At 42.2% G+C, this 20,109-nt stretch overlaps 1 protein-coding gene across 2 annotated transcripts in view; it reads left to right on the plus strand.

Annotated features, from left to right (window-relative positions):
• Positions 1–20,109, plus strand: part of FRMPD3 (FERM and PDZ domain containing 3) — a 119,494-nt gene that overhangs the window by 52,518 nt on the left and 46,867 nt on the right. For both annotated transcript variants that reach the window (XM_036460760.2, XM_045570470.1), the window contains 6 exons: positions 3,328–3,459; positions 4,885–5,004; positions 10,619–10,755; positions 11,326–11,452; positions 13,553–13,642; positions 15,883–16,062. In XM_036460760.2, coding sequence (XP_036316653.1) covers positions 3,328–3,459; positions 4,885–5,004; positions 10,619–10,755; positions 11,326–11,452; positions 13,553–13,642; positions 15,883–16,062 — 786 coding nt within the window. The remainder of the gene's footprint in view (positions 1–3,327; positions 3,460–4,884; positions 5,005–10,618; positions 10,756–11,325; positions 11,453–13,552; positions 13,643–15,882; positions 16,063–20,109) is intronic.

A 20,109-nucleotide genomic window follows, 5' to 3' on the forward strand; every position in this document is an offset into this window, starting at 1 on the left:
GCCCTTGAGCTCCTGCTGCTGTGAGCCCACCAGGATGCAAAAACACACAGTCCTCAGATGAAAGTGGGGTAGTATTTGTATGCCCAATTATGTGCTAATGATTGTAAATGTGTGTGTATGCCACATATGTGCATGTGCTTGCGTAAATGTATGCATGTGTGTGCACACATGTTCACACACATCTACTGGTGAACTGATTTGTGTTGGTGTTATGCTGGGTTTTTCAAGACTCGGGAGCTAAGGAGTGTGAAGATCATTAAACCACTTATAAAGCAAAATGTGTTTTATATTTATACAATAACACCTACGTAAGTTTACACAAAGGAATCAGCAAACACAATCTCTCAGGAGATTAGCTTAAACATGCTTTGCTTTTTAAATAGCAAGCAGATCTTAAGCACTGAACCAAGATTTGAAAAGTCCAGCAACAGTCCCTTTGACTATTCTTTTCATAGGAAGAGCAATTACTGAGCTGTGATTCTTAATGGCTCAGCCAACTGTTTAAAAATTGTAGCAATTCCCTTAATCCTGAAGAAGAGAGGTGATGATACAATTAACCCCAAGTTCAACTTTGTTCTGGGACAGAAATATCTGTTTCTGCTTCTGCACTCTATCCTCAAAGAGAACACCATTTTCAGAATGAATATTTCCACTTAAACAATACTACCCAGACTAAAGGGCGGATATAGTGCCTGTCCAGAAAACCCACCTTGGCTCAAAGATGTTCTTAGGTACCCATACCGAGGCTAAGACAAACCTATAAATGAAGAAACCCCTGGGCTAGGAAACTTTCCCTAAGAGGAATTATCAGGTGGGCCTGGTTAATACTTGGATGGGAGACCACCTGGGAATACTGGGTGCTATAGGCTCTTTTTACTGTCAACAATAAAAAATAATACTTTAAAAATAAAAAGAAATTATTAGGTGTTCAGAACTGGCATTGCCAGTGATTCACAGCCAGGGTTGGCACTGTCCTTTCCCAAACAGCTTTTGGGGATGTCTGAAACAATGGAGGATTATCCCCATGAATGCTACTGGTATTTAGTCTCTCAAAGTCAGAGATGCTAAGTGTCCTGTAGGGAATGGGACAGTCCCTAAATTATAAAGAATTGTTCTGCCCAAAGTGCCAGTAGCACCTAGCCTACCCTGAGCCTACCCCATGTTGATTGAACTAAGAGTTTCTTCTGAAGGCTAAGGCCTGGATGGATTTTTCATGGGTCTTAGGACTGAAACATACTCCTTAGAGTGCCCTGAGATTATCTCTTGACTATTGAATGTCTGTGGGAGGGGCATTGAACCAGAACTATTGATAGATCACCAGGAGTATCCAAATGCCCCACCTCCAGATGTGGATATTTCTTTGTGTCAGAATCCTCCTTGCTGTTGTTTCATGGGTTGAAAAGTCCAGCAACAGTCCCTTTGACTAATTTTCCAGCGTATAAGACGACTTTTAAAATGAAAAAAAGTCAACCGAAAATCAGGGGCAAAAGACCAAAATTGCACAAAAATTACCTGCAGATCTTGATGCCAAAGTAAGTCTTTTCTTTGAAGTGGGGGGTAGTCTTATACTGCAAATATAGGCCTAAACCTATGTTTTAACTGTAAAATTAGGGGATTGTCTTATACGCCGGAAAACACGGTATTCTTTTCACAAGAAGAGCAATTACTGAGCTGTGATTCTATACCTTTCCCTACACTGGATCCTTTACTCCATTTCCCCTTGGAGCCTTCTCCAAGTGTTCTCCCACCTTGCATTACCATTCTGGCTTGCAGGTAGCCCCAGCCTTCTAGGACAACAGTGCCCCCTAGCTTGTGATCTTACCCTAACTTTAGGGAGAGTGTACTGGCTATTCACTTGTCCCAGAGAGGTACCTGAGTGTATTTACAGCCTGGCATAGGGGCTATTCCACTTGTAACACCAGTTGGCAATCACCAAGACTTGGCTGTCCACAATTCCAATGCAGCCAAACTGCAAAGAAAACCTCATTTGTTCCTGCCAGAGCTCCAGAAACACTGGTGCATCTGTGACTACTTGGATAATACAAAAGGGTACTCTCAACTACACACCCATTTCCAGCTGAACATTTGAATGGATCAATGTCTTTTTCATGTTCACTGGGTGTTTGTTTGTTTTTGTGTGTGTGTGGTTTTTTTTTTTTTTTTTTTTTTTGGGGGGGGGCGGTGGTTAAGCCCTGGCTGTAAGGGAGCTTCCCATTCCCAAGCCTGCTTCTTTCCGGCCTTTGGAGGCTGAGTGATGCTGATTCCATGAACACACACATTGTAGGCAAATAGATGGCAGAAGTCTCAAACTGACATTTGGCCAGCCCCCAAAGATATGTTTCCAGATACCCTAATAATAAAAGTAGGGCAGCAGAGCAGATGGAGCCCAGAAGTAGTCATATTTATGACTGTACACAAGACATGTGACGTAGTTCCTCTGCATGAACACATTTTTCAAGTTGCTAGGTTGATTGTCTCTATAATCCAGCTGTTATAAAAAAAAATGAATATTTTGCCAGTAACTCAAGTCATTTCATTTAGATTTTTAAATCCAGAAAGTTGACTTTTTAACCATAAAATTATCAGTTTTACTTTTTTAAATTCCTAAATAAACAGTTGAGGGACAAACCAGAGTGAACATTCTTACATGAGAAGGCCAGAGAAGTCCTGGCTGGTGTTGCTCAGTGGTTTTAATGAAGGGTTGTGGATTTGATTCCAGTCAAGGGCACCTACCTAGGTTGCAAGTTCAATCCCCTACCCCAGTCGGGGTGTGTGCAGGAGGTAACCAATTGATATATCTCTCTCACATCAATGTTTCTCTCTCTCTTTCCCCACCTCCCTTTCTCCCTTCCACTCTCTCTAAAAATCAATGGAAAAAAATATCCTCAGGTGAGGATTAACAAAAAAAAAAGAAGATGATGATGATAAAGGTGAGGGAAGAACTACTAGAGTGCCTGGCACTTAGTAAACACTCAGGAAATAATTTGTTGAAAAGAATAAGAGAGGGAAGAAAGTATGGCCAGCCATGACCTTCTTTTGCTATATGCCTGGCCAGGCCAAATTCAGAAATATTCCCTACCCCCTGCACCATTGCTGTTTCCCAGGGACAAGGCCTCTAAATAGCACTTATGCATCACTCTCCTCATCTGAAGCACATTGCCTAGACCACTGTAAAGGCTGGTGTCTCTGTTTGGCCCACTTCCCCAGTCTCACCCTTCTCCCCATGACTTACTTTCTTAGTATTCTGTCCCCCTTACCCATGTTTGGTGCTAGAGTAGATTAGAATTGGAAAGGATCTCCCTCTTAAGGCTCTTTTCTTTTCCGTAGGATGTGATGGTGACATTACAGGACCGTCTTTCGCTCAGGTACATTGAGCACTTTGCTCTTGTCCTTGAGTATGCTGGACCAGAACAGAACCACAAGTTCCTGCTTCTCCAGGACAAGCAGCCCCTGGCTTATGTAAGTAATTCTTTTATCCTGGCTTGATAGCTTTGCATGTGGCCTCTACTAGAGAAGAGGACCCCGGGTGCTCTTATTTTGGAAAATTTATAATGCTATGTTCAGCCATTTCCCAGAAGTCACAGTTCTCGATCAAAGTCTATATTACCTACCTCCAGAAGACTTTTAGCAATGTCCCTTGTAACCTAAAAAGGTCATGAAGATTGTTAGTTCTGGTCTTTATGGAAAAAGTGTGGGGTGGTAATTTGTTGCATGGCTCCTGGAATGCTGAGTTGAAGAACATTATCAACTGTCCTGTCTCTTGGAAGCAGTGCCTGCTAGACTTTTATGCCTCCAAGAGGAAACTTGGCCTTCACATGAAGACTGTAATGAAGGGATCAGCCAATGGAGTCTAGTATGGCCAGTGAGGCCAGGACAAGTGTGGGATGGGAATGAGCTGAATGAGGCCAAGAATGGACAATATGTCACCCATGTCAACTTCCAAAGCAAAGTAGGAGAAAGCATCTTATCATTTTAGCCTTTACTATATGTAAAAGTCTGGGGAAATCCAGGATGGCTGCATAGTATTTCACCAACAGTAAAGCACCAGGAAGAGACAAGGAAGTAACCAGGGCTAACCAATATTCCCAGAGAGGGAGGGAAGGAGTTGAAGAGAAACAATTGGGAAGAAATGGCTAAATGGAAATCAAACAAAAGCCAAAATCAGACACAAAAAATGGAAAGATTTTGTAAAGGAAAATTCTTCAAGTTTAGTTCTCAGCCAAATGCAATCCAGGGATTCACAGCTTCCCATCTATGAAGGGAAGGTTATGAGTGTCCTGCTTGGAGGGAGCCTCAACGCCTCCCCACCCCTCCAGAGGTCTTTTGAATCCAATTGATTTCTTGTTTCAAATGGAATTTTAACCTTTTTATTGAAAAAACAAAACCTCTCAAATATACAATATTAAAAGGGATTGTAGAGGGACCCCTCATTACCCAATGCCAGTTTCAGCAATTACTGATATATATTTCCCACTTGTTTCATCTATACCTCCAAATGGGATTTTAAATCTTTGACATAGCTTCTAATAAGCAACTTACTCTGTTTGGAGCCAGGCCATTCTGCATTAGCCCCATAGCAAGAAAAAAGAGAAATTCCTAGGAGCCCTCTCTTCCTACCCAGTATCGGGGGCCCTAGACCCAATTATTGGTGAAAGTCACGTTCTGGTTAAGTAATTAAAAAATTCTAGTTACTTGGGTCAGAAGGGCAGAGAAGATCTGGCTCCTCATCACTTTTCCCTAAGGGTAATTGGAATTGGTCAGCTGGGAGACAGCACCCTTGCTGTCAAGCCCCACCTTGAGGAACCACAAAGCTGGCTCCAACCGACATAACTATTGATCCCCAGATCTCTTTGCCCCCCCCCCCTTCTCATCCCTTGGATTCAGGTGGTACAGCGGACACACTATCATGGAATGAAATGCCTCTTCCGAATAAGCTTCTTTCCCAAAGACCCTGTGGAGCTACTGCATCGGGATCCTGCTGCTTTTGAGTACCTGTACATCCAGGTAGAGTCTGATTGGGGATACACTGACAGACAGACAGACAGACAGACAGACAGAAAAATGGACAAAAAAGCAGGCAAGATATTCTGCCATCACAATGAAGTTGCTATATAAGTTTTTCCAACCTCCAGGTAGCTCTGAAGGCCATTTCCTTTTCTGCTACCATCATAGGCCATGGCCAAGTTGATTAGCTGGTAACCTGAGCTGACTGTGGTTCAAATTCCTGTCTGTTGAGACAGGTCTCATCAATTTTCAGGAGTAAGCAACACCAATAACTCTGGCACGATCAAAGAATCCCAAGGTTTAACCAGCCTATTTGGGTAACAGGGTTCCCAACCCCTAGTACCTAGCTCCAGTAAGATGATTCCCAATTCAGTTCATCTAGAGACATTGGCTAAGCACTTACTCTGGTCCAGGCCCTGTGCTCAATGCTGCTAATCCAGATGAACAAAAAAAAATGTCTGACTCTCTAGACCTCACAGATATGTGCACAAATAAATATACTAGTAAGACAGTATTATCGGTAGCAACGTCCAGGAAGCAATTTGCCAACTCTCCATGGGAAGGGGATAGTGAAGGCTTCACAAAGGAAGTGATGTATGCATCCTCTTAGCCTTGAAGGATTAATGGATCTTTGCTGTGTACAGAAATTGAGTGGAGGGGGCACATTCTATGCAAACAGACTTGCATCTGCCGAGGCTTGGTAGCATGAAACAGCACAGCATGATGTGAAAGCTGAGAATAATTTATTATGGCTAGGATACAGAATGTGAGGTCAGGAGTGATAAGAAATGAAATGGGAGAGACAGGAAGCAGATAGTGAAGGGTTTGATAGGTCATGGCAAGCACAGGCTTTAAAATTATTTAGGGCAATGGTTCTCAAAGTGTGGTCCCTGGAACAGCAACAGCAGCATTAACCAGGAACTTGTTAGAAATGCAAATTCTTTTTTTTTTAAATATATTTTATTGATTTTATACAGAGAGGAAGGGAGAGAGATAGAGAGTTAGAAACATCGATGAGAGAGTCATCAATCAGCTGCCTCTTGCACACCCCCTACTGGGGATATGCCCGCAACCAAGGTACATGCCCTTGACCGGAATCGAACCCGAGACCCTTCAGTCCCCAAGCCGACGCTCTATCCATTGAGCCAAACCGGTCCCGGCTAGAAATGCAAATTCTTGAGCCCTACTCTATTCCTAATGAATCAGAAGATCTGGCATTTGGGCCCAGAAACCTATGTTGTTGTTGTTGTTTAAAATATATTTTTATTAATTTTAGAGAGGAAGGGAGAGGGAAAGAGAGATAGAAACATCAATGCTGAGAGAGAATCATTGATCAGCTGCCTCTTACATAGTCCCCATTTGGGATTGAGCCCACAACCTGGGCATGTGCCCTGACAGGGAATCAAATGGTTATAGCCTGATTAATAGGTCAATGCTCAACCACTGAGCAACACCAGCCTGGCCCAGCAACCTTTTTTAACAAGACTTGTGGGGGATTCTGATGCTCAATGGAGTTTAAGAACCACTGCTTCAGAGCAGTGGGTCTTAACTCTAGTTGCACATTAGAATTAACTGGGAAATGTTGTTTTTTTGGGGGGGGATGGGGAGGGGGATGTTCTGCCCCACCCAAGACCAAATACATCAAAATCTATGAGAATGGGTGTAAACATTTATGTTTTCTAAATTCCTCATGTGATTCTAATGTGCATATAAAGAAATATTTTATAAGGTGGGGGCACAGAAGTATTGAAAGGAGAATAGTATGGTCAGATGAGGATGTACACCAGCTAGGGACTTATCACAGTGGTCCAGAGGAGAAATGATGGGGGCTGGAAACAGGGCAGTGATGGAGGGGGTGGGTGGGATGCAAGAGATATTAAAAGGGTAGAATTAATGGGCTTTGACTCAGTGAGGTAATATCATTACCCAAGTTAGAGAATATAGGTAGTGAAATGGAAAAGATGAGGTCCTTTTGGGATATGTTGAGTTTTAGGTACCTATAGGACATATGGAATGCTTGATGGGGGGGGAGGGGAACGGATCCCTCAAAACACATCTCTATTGGAGATGTGCTATATGACACTGTGGTTGTCCTTGCTGCCCCTCTGACAACCTAAAATGTTAGAAACATTTTTCAAACAGCCTTGGGTTCCTTCACTAGCACTTTAGGGGATAATAAGTTGTGGTTCCTCTGAGAGTTTTATAAGTTTTGTTCTCATTTCTTCAAACTTCTGGGCAATCATTTTTGTTTAAATATTTTGGAATTTGGTGACAAAACATGTCCACCCTCTCTCTCCCCTTTGTGATGATAGGGACTTCAGCTATATTCTTCCTTTTAAAAAATATTTTTTTAAATTGTTTTTAAATTTTATTTTTTAGTTATAGTTGACATACAATATTATATTAGTTTCAGGTGTACAACATAGTGAATAGACATTTATATACCTTTTGAAATGATCACCCTGATAAGCCTAGTACTCATCTGGCACCATACATAGTTATTACAATAGTATTATTGATTATATTAATTATTTTTATTTATTGAACAATTTTATTGAGGTCTAATTGACACATAATAAACTGCATATATTTAAAATGTACAATTTGGTAATTTTTGGCAGATGTTTAAACTTATGAAACTCTCACCACAGTCAAGATACTGAATATATCCATTACCCCCAAAGGTTTCCTCAGGCTCTTTTATAAATCCCCCGCCCCCACCATCTCTAAGCAACAACTGAACTGCTTTCTGTCAATATAGATTAGTTTGCATTTTCTAGAGTTCTATATAAATGAAATTGTACAGTATTTACACTTATTTTAGTCTGGCTTCTTTTACTCAGCATAGTGATTTTGAGAACCACCCATATCATTGTGTGTATCAATACTTCATTCCTTTTTATTGTTGAGTAGAATTCCATAGTATGGATGTACCAAAATTTGAAATTGTTTTTTATTTATTGATTTTTTTTTTTTAGAGAGAGAGTGAGTAAAGGAGAAAAGTATCAACTTGTTTCATTTATTTACGTACTCATTGGTTGATTCTTTTTTGAAATATATTTTTATTGATTTCAGAAAGGAAGGGAGAGGGAAAGAGAGATAGAAACATCAATGATGAGAGAATCATTGATTGGCTGCCTCCTGCATGCCCCACACTCGGAATTAAGCCTGCATGCTGGGTATATGCCCTGACCAGAAATTGAACCATGACCTCCTGGTTCATCGGTCGACATTTAACCACTGAGCAACACCGGCTGGGCCCATTAGTTGATTCTTGTATGTGCCCTGACCAGGGATCGAACCTGCAACCTTGGTGTATGGGGATGATGCTCTAATCAACTGAGCTACCCGGCCAGGCCTAGATGTATGAGAATCTGTTTATAAGTTCACCTGCTGATGGATATTTGAGTTATTTTAAGGTTTTGGCTATGACTGAAAAAGATATCCTATATATATATCTATGTACAAGTCTTTGTACGACATATACTTTCTTTTCCCTTGGGATGGAATTATTTGATCATATTAATCATAAGTTAATTTTTTAACTTCTTTAAAAAATTCCAATACTGTTTTCCAAAGTACCATTTCAGATTCCCATGAGCCATATATGAGACTCCCAGTTTCTCCACATCCTCATCAGCACTTGGTCTTGTCAGTATTTTTATTTTATTTTAGTCATTCTAATAGTGTGCAGTGGTATTTCATTGCAGTTTTCATTTGCATTTTCATAAAGACTAATGATTTTAAACATATTTTCATGTGCCTGTTTGCCATCTGCATCTTTTAGGGAAGTATCTGTTCAAATCTTTTTCCTACTTTTTTATTGGAATTGTTTGTTTTCTTGTTATCAAATTTTGAGAGTTATTTATGTATTCTGAATAAAAGTCCTTTGTTGGATATGTTATTTGCAGTTATTTTCTCCCTGTCTATAGCTTGTCTTTTCAGTCTCTAAACAATGTCTTTCACAGAGCACAAGTTTGAATTTTGATGAAGTCCAATTTATCAATTTATTCTTTATGAATTGTGCTTGTGGTGTCCTGTGTAAAAAAATTTTGGCCTACCCCAAGGTCACAAAGATTTTCTCCTATTTTTTTCTAGATGTTTTATCATTTTAGATTTTACATTTAGGTCTATGATTCATTTTGAGTTAACTTTTGTATGTGATACAAGGTACCAATCAAAGTTGGAGGTTTTTGCTTATGGATATTTAAGTGTTTCAGCTCTCTTTGTTGAAAATACTATCCTTTCTCCACTGAATTGCCTTGCACTTTTGTAAAAAATCAATTGTCTTTATGTCTATGGGGCTATTTCAGAACCCCCTTTTTTATTTCATTGATCTATCTACTTATCTTTATGCCAATATCACACTCTTTTGGTTACTGTAGCTTTATAATAAGTTTTAAAATCAGGTAGTGTTTGTCCTTCAACTTTCTTCTTTTTCAAAGTTGTTTTGACCATTCTAGGCCCTTCACATTTCCATGTGAATTTTACAATTTGCAAGTCAATTTCTACCAAAAACGTGCCATGATTTTGATTGTGCTGAATCTATAGATAGATTTGGAGGAGACTTGCCATCTTATTAATATTGAGTCTTCAAACCCATGAATATAGAATATTTTTACATTTATTTATATCTTCTTTAATTTTTCTCAGCAATGTTTTCAATGTACATGTTTTTTCCCCCACATATTTTGACAGATATATCCCTAGTTTTTTTCATATTTTTGATGCTTTAGTAAATGGTTTTGCATTTTAATTTGAATTCTGATTGTCACAAGAATGTAGAAATGTAATTCATTTTTTTGTATATTAATATTATATCCTGTAACCCTGCTAACTTATTAGTTCTAGTAGTTGTTGTTGTTGTTGTTTTGTTTGTTTGTTTGTTTTTAGATTCCATTGGATTTTCTACATAGATGATCATTGATGAAGCATTCCTTTTCCTCTTTCTCCTATGCTATACCATGGCTCCTTAGTCCCTTCTTAGCTCATCCTGGTTCCACCTCACCACAACGGGCACCTGGTCTAACCAAGGCTGAATCATTGATAGCTGGGAATTGTCACACCTTTGGGAATTGTCATACCTTTGGGCAGTAGCTCTAGGGTAGCCCTTTTAGGATAGCATAGGGAAGGCTGATTCATCAGTGCTTTTGACCTTCAGACCCCAAACAATAGACTATCTGCCCCAACTCTGCAATCCATCTCTCACCCTGGGCTTCTGGGCCAGAGCCCTGTAGAAAGCTTCTCCCAATCTTTCTCTTCCTTTGTTCCCACCTGAGCTGGGGGGTGAGTATAGGCCCCTGAGAAAAGACAGGGAGTATTTTGGAGCAGGAGAAAAGAAAGGGAGTCTAACTTTTGCAGCAACCTAGATGTTCTGCTCACTTATACCAGTGTGTGCACACATCACTGAGAATAAAATTGTTCAAATCTGCTGAATGAATAATGTCTATGAGAGCCAAGCTTCCTCTGTTACCGCTTCCCCAAAGGAAGAATTTTCTTCTTCTCCTTGATCTAGAAAGTCTTTTTAACACTAGGATATTTTTCTGGGATGGGAGGGTGGGTGGGGAGGGAACATCTCCTTCAAACTAATAGATTTGAATACTTTCTCTCACAGAGTCGGAACGATGTTATCAGAGAACGCTTTGGAATGGACCCCAAGCCAGAGATGCTTTTGGGCCTTGCTGCCCTCCACATCTATATCACTGTCTCAGCCACTCGACCTAGTCAGAAGATTTCTCTCAAGAATGTGGAGTGAGTTGTGTGCTGGGGCCCTTTGGGATGGGACCCTTCTAAAACTATGTAGGGAAAAGGTGTAAAGTTTGAGCTGTGCTTTGATTTTCAGGAATGGAATTCTGCAGTATGAGTGAGAATTGGAGTTCCCCACACCTAGATCATGATGTCCTTGAGCTATAGCTTCTACTAGAAAATTATAGCCAATGTTTTTCTCCTGCCCCCATCATCTTTCTCTTTTTCCCAGGCTTTATTCCTTCATCTCTGCCTCTCAGATTCAGCCAGTTTGTCTTACCTGCTTCCTTTCTCTGTCTCATTTTGTCTTTCTCATTAATTTCTTTTTAAAGAATAGTTTATTGATTTTTAGAGAGAGAGGAAAAGAGAAGGAGAGAGTCATCGATGTCAGAGGGCAACATCAATTGGCTGCCTCCTACATGACCCCTACCAGGGATCAAGCCTGCAACATGGATATGTACCCTTGACCAGGAATTGAACTAGCAACCTCCTGGTGCATGTGACAATGCCCAACCAACTGAGCCACACTGGCCAGGCTATCTCATTAATTTCTTACTTTTTTTATTTTTATTTTAGGAAGGAGTGGGGCCTGGAACCCTTTCTTCCCCCCTCCCTCCTACAGAGCATCAAAGAGAAGAACTTCAGGAAATCCCTTTCTCAGCAACTGAAGGCTCACCAAACATATCCTTCAAGTGGCACCAAGGTACCCAGAGTAGGCCACTGGACACCCTTCTCAGGCATTAGTGGCCATGGGGGCTCCTGTGCGGTTTCCCAGCAGGTCTGGTCTTCTGGGGATCCTCTCCACTGTTTTCAACTTGGGTACTATATTGTTTGGCTGGATATGGGGGACAATTGCAGAGGTGGGTTTTCCCCAAGCCTGATCTTCCCCTAGGGACAGCTCAGTGGTCAGTCACTGAGAAAGCCCAGTGTCCTCAGAGCAAAGGGGCCAATTTGCAGGAGGAGAAAATTCTCAGGTCATTTCACCTATTTAGTCAGTGCTGGTTAAGCATCTGCCATGTTGACAGCACTGGATCCTGAAATAGCATATGGTTTCCATGAAAGTGACTTATCTTTCCCTTATTCAATTTCTAACTCATTCAGTCCTGGGACAGGGAATTTTGGGAGATAAAAGCCAAGCCTGATGAGATAAGGCATAACCTGGATAATGGATCACTGGGCAGCATGTTGAGGGCTCAGGTCACTGGTCAGCATTCCTGAACTCTTTTGGGTGCCCTTTGAGGAACTCCTACTCCATGCTCCCTCAGCCTTGTGGGCCCTTCTCTTTTTCTTCTTCTGTAGGCCCTTCTCAAGCTTCTGAAGCTCAGTCTGCTTGTGCCTAGGAGGCAGGAGTTGTGGTGACAGGCACTGAAATGCAGATGTAGACATAGGACATAATCACCCCCATATATTCCACCCATTCCAGATTCCTTGCATTAACAACTAGCTTCTCTTTTAAGATGCAAATTTCCCCAGAGAGTTAAGCCATTCCTACCTTGCTGTGTATTTTTAATCAGACTGTTTTCTTCCCAGTGGAGAACATCAGTGCTCTCAGCCGTCTCCTCAGCAAACATTTTTGAGGCTCACCAGTGCTTGAGCTGGAGATACAAAGTTGAAAAGGGTCTGATTTCCACCCTCAAGTCAGGCACAGGCTAGTGAAGAAATACCACAGTCAGACACAGCACAGTGCAACAAGCGTGGGTACTCTGGAAATATGCAGAAGAAACCCCAGCCCAACCTGAGAAAGGTAGAAAAGGCCAGGAATTGGTGCATTTGATGCCAAAGCTGAGTCTTGATGGACAGATAATAGTTTGTCTAAATGAGTTGGGGGAGGAAGACTTTCCAAGGCAGGGAGATCTGTCTATACAAAGCCCTTGGGATATGAGAGGGTGTGGCACATAGAAAGAAATGCATATGATTCCGCATAAGCCAGTACAGAGAGTTAAAGAACATCCTGGGGGGTGTGGAAGTGGGGACAAGAGAGGAGGCTAGAGAGATTGGCAGGAACCAATTCATGGAGGGTCTTGCATGCTATGGAAAGGGGTTATACTTTACCCTGTAGGCAGTAGCAAGCCATTGATAGCTTTAGGCAGGCAACTGATGTGATTACTCTTATGTTTTAGGATGATCCCTATAAGCAGTGTGGAGGGGTTGAGGGAATGGAGTGTCAATACTGAAGGTAACCTGGCTGCCACCCTGACACAGGTGGGGGACATCAAAGCAATGACCATGGGGCTACAGAAGAGGGGTGGGTAGACAGGAGGTAGAATGAGGATGATTTCGTGACTGGTGGCCTTCTCAGGTAAGAGGATAAGGGAGGAGTCCAGTGTGATTCCCAGAGGATGCTGCCATCACTATTAGAGACCTTTATATGAGGAAATGCCAGAAGAAGAGAAGACTTGGGTCTTAGGTGTACTCAGAATCAAAGGTATTAAGGGGACCCCCAGTTGGGGATGGCCAGTATCTAGTGGTTATAGGAGATCTTATGAGAGAGGTATAGATGAGGTGGGGCCTCACAGTTGGGGAAAGCTGTTGGAATTAACTCAAGAACAAAATGAGTAAGCTGGATTCCTAAGGAATGAGGACCAGGAGGAAAAAGAGTGTTTAGGAAGGGAGAGGGGATGCTAGAGTTAAGACCCCATCTGAATGGGAACCTTTCTGCAGTTTCTCTGAGGATTTCCTTACACTCCCGTAGGGTGTCTTGCTGACATTCCTGTCCTAAGGTATTGACATTCCTTCCTGAGAATACAGGTTTGGTTTTGTGTATCTCAAGTTTCTCATGTTTCTGGGTGTTTTGTTTCTACAGGGCTCCACAATTCAGGCAAAGCTCCAGTATCTTCGAATTCTGAATGAACTTCCAACCTTCACTGGTGTTTTGTTCAACACTGTGGGCCTGGTCAGTGAGGGTAGTGGGACTGGATGGGAGGGAGCCCTCTGTGGGTACTGTCCTTGGGTGTAGGGCAGTAGAAACTTCATTAAAGCTTTAGAATGTCATTCTGTCTCAGAAAACATTTCTAAACTAGAGGCCTAGTGCATGAAAATTCATGCATTGGAGGGGGAGCATTCTTCAGCCCAGCCTGCCCTCTCTCACAGTCCAGGAGTCCTCAGAGGCAGGAGGTGACCTGGTGATCAGGAGAAGGCAATGCCCCATCATACCTCTGCTGCTACCACTGCTGGCAGCACAAGCCTCAGGCAGCCCTGGGCAGCTGGGCAGTCACCATCTGAGGCTTGCCTGTGCCTTGGGCCAGCCCTGAGCAGCTGAGGTACTGAGGGGACTGAGGGACTCCAGAGGCAGGCACACAGAGCCAGGCCAGCCCCCAGTCCCCTAAACCCCCGAGGCATCCAGGGGCTGCTGTGCACCTGCTGCCCCAATGGGGCTGAGGGGAGTGGGTGCCGCCATCTTTGAGGGCGGGGCAGGCAGTTAGCATATTCCCTCCTTATTGGCTGCGAACACCACCATCTGTGTGACAGCATGAGGGTCAATTAGCATATTCCCTCTTTATTAGCTAAGCTATTTTCCTTCCTCTTCCTCCTTCTCCCTCTCCTCTTCCATGGTGCTCTGATTCCTCCCCCAATAAAATGGTAAAGTAAGAGGCAATATTTGTTTTCAGTATCCCTCATTGACTCTTTTGTGTCCCCTTTCCTCAATTTCAGAAGTTGGCAAACTATTTCCATAGTAAATATTTCAGGCTTTGCAGTCAGGCTATGCACATGTCACAGATACTCAGCTCTGCCATTATAGCATGAAAGCAGCCATAGACAATGTATAAACAAATGAGTATACCTGTGTTCCAGTATTTTTATTTATGGACACTGAAATTTGAATTGTATATAATTTTCACATGTCTTAAAATGTGGTTCTTTTCAATTTTTCCAACCATTTAAAAATGTAAAAACCTTTTTTAGTTCATGGGCCATAGAAAAATTGATGGTGGGCCAGATTTGCCCCATGAGCCAGAGTTTGTTGACCCATGCTCTGTTTCATTACTCTTCCTTATATACCTGAAGTTCCCCACTCAAGGCTTCCTGAATTAATATGCTTTCCCCTGCCTACCCAAGGCCTCCATTACAGCAACACCCTTCTCTGCAGGGGGAGAGACTGATGGACACCGAAGAATGTGCCCCAGGCTAGTTTACCCTAGTAAGCTATGTAAAGGAAATTAAAACCATCTTGCTGTCTCCATGTGCTTGTCCTACTCTGGGTAACACACTGTCATGCTTATGGGGCACACCAATGGAAAGCTGCTTATCAAAGTATCTACAGCAGAAGGAAAGGGTTAATTGGGGTGATGCTGATACCAGGGAATGGACCTGCAGAGGGCTTAGGCTTGATGGCGCCAAAGAGCCTATCAGGAACATTTACGTGAATTCAGTCCATCAGGCACAGAAGTAGCCATTTACATACTGGGATTTGAGAATCACTGAAAGCCCACTGCCCCTTCCCTCCACCTTAACCCCCACACCCCTGCCACTGCTAAAATTCCTATAGGCCATTCTTTTGGATTAAGACTGCTATAGTGCCTTTTAAAGATCAAATATCTTCTTAGGCACACACACACACACACACACACACACACACACACACACCATTAAGCGTCCAATCAACCCATAACACCTTAGACCAGAGTTATTTCTTTGTCTTTTCAGGTTTTGGCAACCAATGAGAAGTGAAAGTTTGAGTTGCTATTGGTTGGAGTTGGGGATGGGGTGGGGGTGGAGTAGGATAGGTTAAAGACCAAACACAGGATGCTACCTACCTATTCGGGCAGAGTACCAGATGGATGCCTTAAGTGGCCTGCAGTGACAAATGGAAAGTGGGGCTTGATAGGAAGAGAGTGCAGAAAAAACTTCACCTACTTCATGATTTTGCTAGAGCCACCCTGCTGCTGCCCAACCAATTGCTGAGCCTAAGGTGCTCATTTGGACTGATTATCTAGCCCTGCCCTGAAAACAGGAGCATCCCAGACCATTTTCCCCTCAAGGTTATCCTCCCACCCTGGCACTGAGCCCCAAATGCTTCCAGACTTCCCAGCAGGACCGACCCAATGCGTGTTTTCTATTTCCTCCTCCTGTCTCCTCTCCCCACTGCCTCTTCCTTTCTTTCTGTGAACGTTAACCACAACATTTGGGCACCAGGACGAGAAGCAATCAGCCACCACTCTCCTGGTGGGACCCCGGCATGGTATCAGCCATGTTATTGACCTCAAAACCAACCTTACCACTGTGCTGTCCGAGTTTAGCAAGATCAGCAAGATCCAGCTGTTCCGGGAGAACCAAGGTGTGGCCCGAGTGGAGACCAGCATCATGGATGCCAAGGTAAGTCTGGCTTTGGGGACTACTTCTCCCCAATAACAGGCTTTGGGAACACAGGCAGAAGTAACCTTGATAAAGAGAATTTAAGCCTGTCAGGTAAAGTTCAGTTATTCAGAAGTGGCTCAGAACCTGAGCCCATTTGGGCTATCTTCTTTGCCCTTCTCAACCCTGTGGGACATACTATTTTTTTCTTATAAGAGAAAGCTTATATAGAAAGTAAAAAAGAAAGTCACAGAGGTAGAAGTGAGCTGTAGAAGAAATGGGCTCAGGAAACAAGGTATAGAGGCAAAAAAAAGGGGGGGGGCCTTGGAACTTAGGAGAAAGATAGAGGCAAGATAGAGGCAAGGACAATGTGCCTGGGGAAAGGTGCCGGTGTATTCCATAAAGAGAACCACTGGAACATGCTATTGTGACCATTAAGGTTAGCCAGTGCTAGAGAAAGCTAGGGAGTGTCCAATAAACACATAAGAGGTCTTTTGCAGAGGGCAGGGGAACTGGAAATTTTGGAGTTACCCCCAGGCCATCATTTCCCACTCTTGTGTCATAGCACACATAGGAAAATTACATTCATGTGGAATATTAGGGTAAATGGAGCCCAGAGACTCTGGCCATCCTGGGCTCTGTTTAGTTGTCCCAAAGGCTGAAAGGATATGTGTACCCCAGGTAGAGAGCCCTACCATGGGCACACACACACTTGGAATCATGGAGGAGGGGATGTCTGAGTATGTAGACAGAACTAAGGAGCCCTGGGGAGACTGAGCAGGTAAAACCTGGTCCTTCTTTCACCTCCCTGAGTTCACCTCTTCCAGAACCTTAGAACTTTTCCCCTAGATGAGTTCATTCAGACCTCCAAGCAGCTGTTGCCTGTGCAAAATCAGGCAGCCTTGGTCAGTTACATCTTCCATGGCTCTCCCTACCTGTCAGATGGTGAAAGCTATTAAGAAAGAGGCAACTTTTCTTTCTTTAAGGATTTCCCAGGAGATTTTGTTAGCAGATTAAGAGGTGGAATGTTCGCTGTTTCAAAAACAACAAATTTTTTTTGTCTTTGTGAAACCCAGAAAGCTTTAATATGTTAATGTTTTTCACCTGCAATTCACAAGAACATCATTGATTTAGGAATCTGCCTGAAGCTAATATTTATTTATTTTTAAAATATATTTTATTGATTTTTTTTTTTTTTTACAGAGAGGAAGGGAGAGAGATAGAGAGCTAGAAACATCGATGAGAGAGAAACATCGACCAGCTGCCTCCTGAACACCCCCCACCTGTACATGCCCCTGACCGGAATCGAACCTGGGACCTTTCAGTCCGTAGACCGACGCTCTACCACTGAGCCAAACCGGTTTTGGCCTGAAGCTAATATTTAATTGGCTTGCGGTCACTTCCTCAAGCAATGGTTGCTGTTCCCCTCAGATGTTGTTGAGTAAAAAGCCAAGAGAGCAGATAGGGAAGGGGAAGGAGAGACAAGACAATGCAAGGGAGATGTGACTTCCTGAGAAATAAAAAGGGTTTAAAACAGAGAAACAGCTTTCCAACTGAATCTTCTTTGCTTTACACGTGATTCTCAATATTGGCTGCACAATGTAATTTTCTTGAGAGCTTTATAAAAATACTGATGCCTGAGTAGTACTACCAGAGATTGTGATTTAATTGATTGAGGTAGAGCCTGAGCATCAGGATTTATTTATTTTTCAGTTCCCTGGGTGATTCTGTAATATAGCCAGGTTTGAGAAACATTCACCTCTGAATCCAGAGCTCTGGAGGAATCAGGCCAAGCAGGGTCGGTGAGGTATTGCCTGGGTGTAAAGCACTAGTCTAATTTATTGGAGCCATCCAGCCACAATTGTGTGCATGAAGGCTGCTTTGGACAGGCTACATTTTGTAGGGGAGACCTAAATTCACAAAGACACATACCCTACTTTAATAGAGCTTTGGAATCAGACAGACCAGGTTCAGATCCCAGGTGCACCACTTCCCAGCTGTGTAGACTTGAAAAAGTATCTTGAACTCTCTGAGCACTGATTTCCTCAACTGCAAAATGGAGTGACTAACTCAAAAGACTGTCATTCAAGATTAAATGAGAAAATGTATGTAAAATGTCTTAGAACACTGCCTGACACATTATAAGTCCTCAACAAGTGAGACCTGGTATTTTTTTAAAAGCAAAATATCACTAAATAAAAGTTAAAATCACGTAATTTTGTAGACAAGAATAGCATGGAACAAAAGAACAGGAAGTGGTTAACAGAACTGACTTTCCACAAGAGAGTGTTTTAAGCTGGATCTTGAAGTGATAGGCATGGATTAGCAGAGAAAAGTGGGATATATTCACAGGCAGAGAGCAAGCACTGAAATAAGTAAGACATATGTGCAGGTCAATAAGCATAGTTATTTGGCTGGAGAGGAGACTAAAGAGAAAAGAGATGGGCAAAATTAACTGGTATAAGCTTTGAAAGCCAGTCTGGGAAATTTAGATTCAATGTGATAGAATAGTGGAAATCCACTGTAGGCCTGGATCAGAGAAGTGATAGAATGAAAGCTGATTTGTACTAGTTTGCCTGATGGATTGAAGTAAGGCTAATGTGAAACCAGGGAGGCAAGAAGTGGATTGTGATGCTAGTGCAAGATCGAAGTGAACACAGGGCCTGAGCTAGAAAGACAGCAGAGGTAATGAAAAAGAAAGAGTGAATGTGAAATATGTAGAATCGTTAAGAGTGTGCATGCATATCCCCACACACATTCCTGTCTTGCACACACAAAGTACACATTTTATTATACCTAACATTTATCACCTCCTGCATGTAGACTAATTACACTGAAGAATGGCGCTATGAATGCACACAGAGTGTACACATCATGGGTGTGTGGATAGGTGAAGGACTACATTAGGAGATAAATGGAAGGTCTTCTTGGTGAATGGAAGGGGCTAGGAGAAGGTTGCACTTTGCTGAGTGGGAAACAATGAATGGTTGGGTAGATGATGAGACCAACAGGTGGCAAATAGTTCAGATATGTCCTACTTTAAGCAACAGATAAAATGTATATGAAAAACCAGAGGAGGTTTATGCACTTTACATTAAAATATTTCTACATTGTAAAAAGATTTATCATGTGCAGTAGGCAAAATAATAGCCATCCAAATATGCCCATGCCCTAATCCTCAGATCCTGTGAATATGTTATGTTATATGGCAGAGAATAATTAATGTTGCTGATGGAAGTAAGATTAATAATCAGCTTCCTTAAAAGAGGGATATTAACTTGAGTGACCCAGATGGGCCCAATGTAATCACAAAGGTCCTTAAAAGTTAAAGAGGGAGGCAGAATAGAAAGTCAGAGTGATGTGATGTGAGAAGGACTCAGTCCGATCTTGCTGGCCTTGAAGATGGAGGAAGGGGCCATGAGCCAAGGAGTGGGGTAGCCTCTAGAATCTAGAAAAGGAAAGAAAACCCATTCTCCCCTAGAGCCTCCAGAAGACAGAAGTGGTGTGGCCCTGCCTACTCTTTATTTTAGCCCAGTAAAACTCATGATCTCCATAACAGTATGAAAATATATGTGTAGCCTTTAAGCCACTAAATTTATGCTAGTTTCTACAGAGGCAACAGGAAATTAATATATTGTGAGATTCCTTCAAGTAAGAAGCTGTCATACACTGCACTAAAGATATGATTTGAGGCATTGGCTGGGTAGCTCAGTTATAGTGTTATCACAATGAGCCAAGGTTGGGGTTCCATCCCCTGTCAGGGTACATACAAGAATCAACCAATGAATGCATAAATAAGTGGAACAAGTCAATGCTTCTTTTTCTCTCTCTAACAACAACAAAAAAAAGATATAATTTGATTGATAAATGTTATACTCACACCCAATTTTTGTTACATAAAACCAGATGCTATGTAATCAGAGATGTCTGCTGTGTGCATTGCTAATTACAAGCCAGTGCCCTATGAAATGGACAGGATGGTATATATATACCTTTCTCAGATAAATTGGCAAAGGTAAGATCCATGATATAGTGGAGGAAGGAAAAAGGGAAGATTGAGGGAGAAAA

This window comes from Pipistrellus kuhlii, unplaced genomic scaffold (genome assembly GCF_014108245.1).
Source record: "Pipistrellus kuhlii isolate mPipKuh1 unplaced genomic scaffold, mPipKuh1.p scaffold_m20_p_33, whole genome shotgun sequence".
NCBI classification, from domain to species: domain Eukaryota; kingdom Metazoa; phylum Chordata; class Mammalia; order Chiroptera; family Vespertilionidae; genus Pipistrellus; species Pipistrellus kuhlii.